General features: G+C 32.8%; 1 protein-coding gene across 1 annotated transcript in view; it reads left to right on the top strand.

The window, feature by feature from the left end:
- The first annotated feature begins 1,587 nt into the window (after positions 1-1,587).
- LOC106468855 (ETS domain-containing protein Elk-4-like) overlaps positions 1,588-3,288 on the top strand; it is a 25,536-nt gene continuing 23,835 nt past the window's right edge. The window contains exon 1 of the mRNA XM_022397971.1: positions 1,588-1,704. Within this exon, the coding sequence (XP_022253679.1) occupies positions 1,689-1,704 (16 nt within the window). The 5' untranslated portion in view covers positions 1,588-1,688. The remainder of the gene's footprint in view (positions 1,705-3,288) is intronic.

The following is a 3,288-nucleotide window of genomic DNA, read 5'->3' as shown; positions in this document are numbered from 1 at the left end:
AACAAAAAAGAAAGACGTACAAGCTGTGTCCTTCACCCCTCGGTTCACGGGCCTGAGAAACGTGTACAATGTCAGTCGAATTCTTGGCATTTTTTACTCCCCTGTTCAGTATAACAAAAGAACCGACGACACCATTTAAAGTAGAGAGTCCCCCCCCCCCGAAAGACCTAGCTGGTGACCACGGAGAGGTGTTTATAGCAGTGAGAGGACAGACCTATCTTCTACCAGAAAGATAATAATTGCCATGACGTTACTGTTTATAAAGACGTATTTTGGATGATATTCTATATGAATTGGTCTAGTTTCGGTTGGAAATGAGTTACGCAAAAAATAGATAACTCGTTATCAGGACGAAGAAAATGATCAGCGTTTCGAATAAATGACCACTTTGACATCTGTAACGTTTCGATGATTCAGTGTTATAGCTAGTAATACTAATATCACTAAAGAATTTAGAATTCAAGCACGAAATGCTGATATCAGAATAAATCATAGTCAAAGCAGGAAACATTAATATCAGTATAACTTAGAGTTATATAGCGGAAAACATGAACATCAGTATAACTTAGAGTTATATAGCGGAAAACATGAACATCAGTATAACTTAGAGTTGTATAGCGGAAAACATGAACATCAGTATAATTTAGAATTACAGCAAAATGTATCGGAATGGTTAATAGTTATATTGAAAATAGAAAAAAAATACAAGTGAATTGGCTAAAATAAGAAAGAATTTAGATCAACTAATCAAAATCTACCAGTTTCTAAAAATCTGACTATTGTGTGGTCTATACATATATTTCCTGACAGCTACTGTACATTCTTGCAAACGGTTGCCTTGTTTGTAACAACAACAAACGGTAAAAAGCTGTTTGTTATAATTATTTTATAGCATCCTGTGCGTTATATTGGTTTCCAAAATAACCTAATTAAATATCGTATGCAGTTGTCTCTCAACGACCACAAATTATATAAATGAGTCATTGTATTTTGGTTCAAGAGAGATTTAAATTTTGTCATTAATTAAAAACAGTGAACAAAATAATTTAATAAATCTTACAAATAATTTTACCTGATTTATTAGTGCAGTGGTCTTTCAAAAGAATAGCTTAGCAACAACGTTAAGAAATCAAACCTAAAAAGCTATTGTTGTCTTGCCATTTTTTTTTTGCTTCAGAGGGCGCTTGCTAATTATGCATTATTTGTTATAAGTCTCACAGTTTCTCCAGCTTTTCAAGATTATCATACCTGTTAAGACTCAGACTTCCATCTCGACTTCTCGTTGCAAGGTTATCCATTTCGTGGCATTGGCTCAGGTAAGCATGCGTTGCCTTCACCAAAAAAAAAAAAAGGAAGCAGAAGTTAGCAGCTACGTCACCCATTTCCCGGAAAAAGCCTGAGGCGCTGGCCAAAACGAATTATTTATATAGACATAGCGTTGTTACTTAGCAGAGGTCCACATATTGACTCTCAGATGCGTCGAAAGAACCGTCGGTCAGCAAGGCATTTTTTACAAGCACATGTATTGTATCCTGCAACAGGTGCTCACGCTCTTTTCTGAAAGTTTACGTGTGTTTATTTTAGAAACTTTTAGTTCCGAACGTTTTCTCTGTGGTGTGTTAATCGAAAAACCACAGTTCTAGGCATCAGTTTTTTAGTTTTACACTCCGCTGCTTCCGGTCCAACGAATGAAAACAAATTCAGGTAATTGAACCGTTAGAATATTCGTGCAACTACACAATTCGTAGTCTCGAATAGTTTATTTATTTTAAATCAAATATTATTTTAATGTGAAGTCTAAAGAACATCTACGTTGCATTCGCTTTCCCAGTTCCAGGTTGTGTTATTTTCAGTTTTCATTTCTTTAGCTTGGGATAGAACCCAATATTTTTCTCTCGCCAAGTGAGCTAAAAAATAATAATTCCGCTAACAATTGCTGGTAAAGACCCTTCTTAATAACTCAAGCTATCACAACTGGGAGTTTTGTTACAATTCATAAACATAATTTTATTCTGTATGTACTAAAATATTTTAGAAATAATTAGGAAAGTTAGAAACAGTCAAAAAGTTAGGAAGCAGAAATGACAGGTTCAAACCGCAAAGAACAGTATATATTCTGTTCAGAACAAGATCCACTGGTTTTTCATTACATTCAATGTAAGTCATTTTTACAGTTTTATAAATAACTTTGTATAAGGTTATAATTGTTACTGTAATTCCTTTAGAACTGCGAAAGCTATTTGAAAGTTGGCTTTTATATAAACACTGTCTCTGAGTTGTTTAACACATGGATTTTTATAATAAAACATATGTTTGCTCGAACTGCCATTATATGTGTAACACCACATTTTGTAGTAGTTTGGTTGCTTAGGGACAGGTGGCTAGCCTTAAGCAGACTGCTCTGAGCATTGTCGTACTTAAAATATTGAAAGTAATGTAAAAACATTAATAATGTAATATTATTAATTAAGGAATCACAAAAAATTAATATTTTTACACATGTCTTCCCTGAACTCAATGTCATGATAAAAAACAGTAATTTCGCTTCAAGTCATTTAAACTAATTATCCCCTTTTAGTATACAGTTACCACTGGTTGATATTATTGTTTAAAAAATCTTGCATTGTTGAATATTATGTAAGATAAATTTCAATATTTTATACAAGCGAACATATAAAATCTGTACATGTTTATTGAAACGGAGTAGTAGAGAGACGATTCGACGTTTCTAAGAAACGGATAAGATAGAGGAATAGGTAGGGGTTAGCAGCTAAGGGAAACTTGGAGCTAGTTAAGCATTCACAAAAGAATGTTTTAAAAATTAAGCCAATACTAGTAAGGTATTTTGACTAATTATGCTTACAAAAAGGAATTTTCCAAAGATACTTTTTGCTATGATCTCTGTACTAAAAGTGGTAAAAAGTGTTTTGTTCAGTTGGTCTAATACAAGGCAAAAATGACACTTATTCTAAATTCAAAACACGGTATGAATGAATAGTAAAAGCAACATGATTATTAATGAAATGTACACGTTTCAATACATATGTTATTCTGCTTTGACGTAGCACGATCACATACTGCGATAATACGTTTAGATATACTGTGTTTTACTGCTTTGTCGTAACATTATTATACTGTAAAATATATACATTTATACATGTGTATTATTCTGCTTTGACGTAGCACGATCACATACTGCGATAATACGTTTAGATATATGTGTTTTACTGCTTTGTCGTAACATTATTATACTGTAAAATATATACATTTATATGTGTGTATTATTCT

This window comes from Limulus polyphemus, unplaced genomic scaffold (genome assembly GCF_000517525.1).
Source record: "Limulus polyphemus unplaced genomic scaffold, Limulus_polyphemus-2.1.2 Scaffold92, whole genome shotgun sequence".
NCBI classification, from domain to species: Eukaryota; Metazoa; Arthropoda; class Merostomata; order Xiphosura; family Limulidae; genus Limulus; species Limulus polyphemus.
This window is presented reverse-complemented; position numbering and strand designations above follow the sequence as displayed.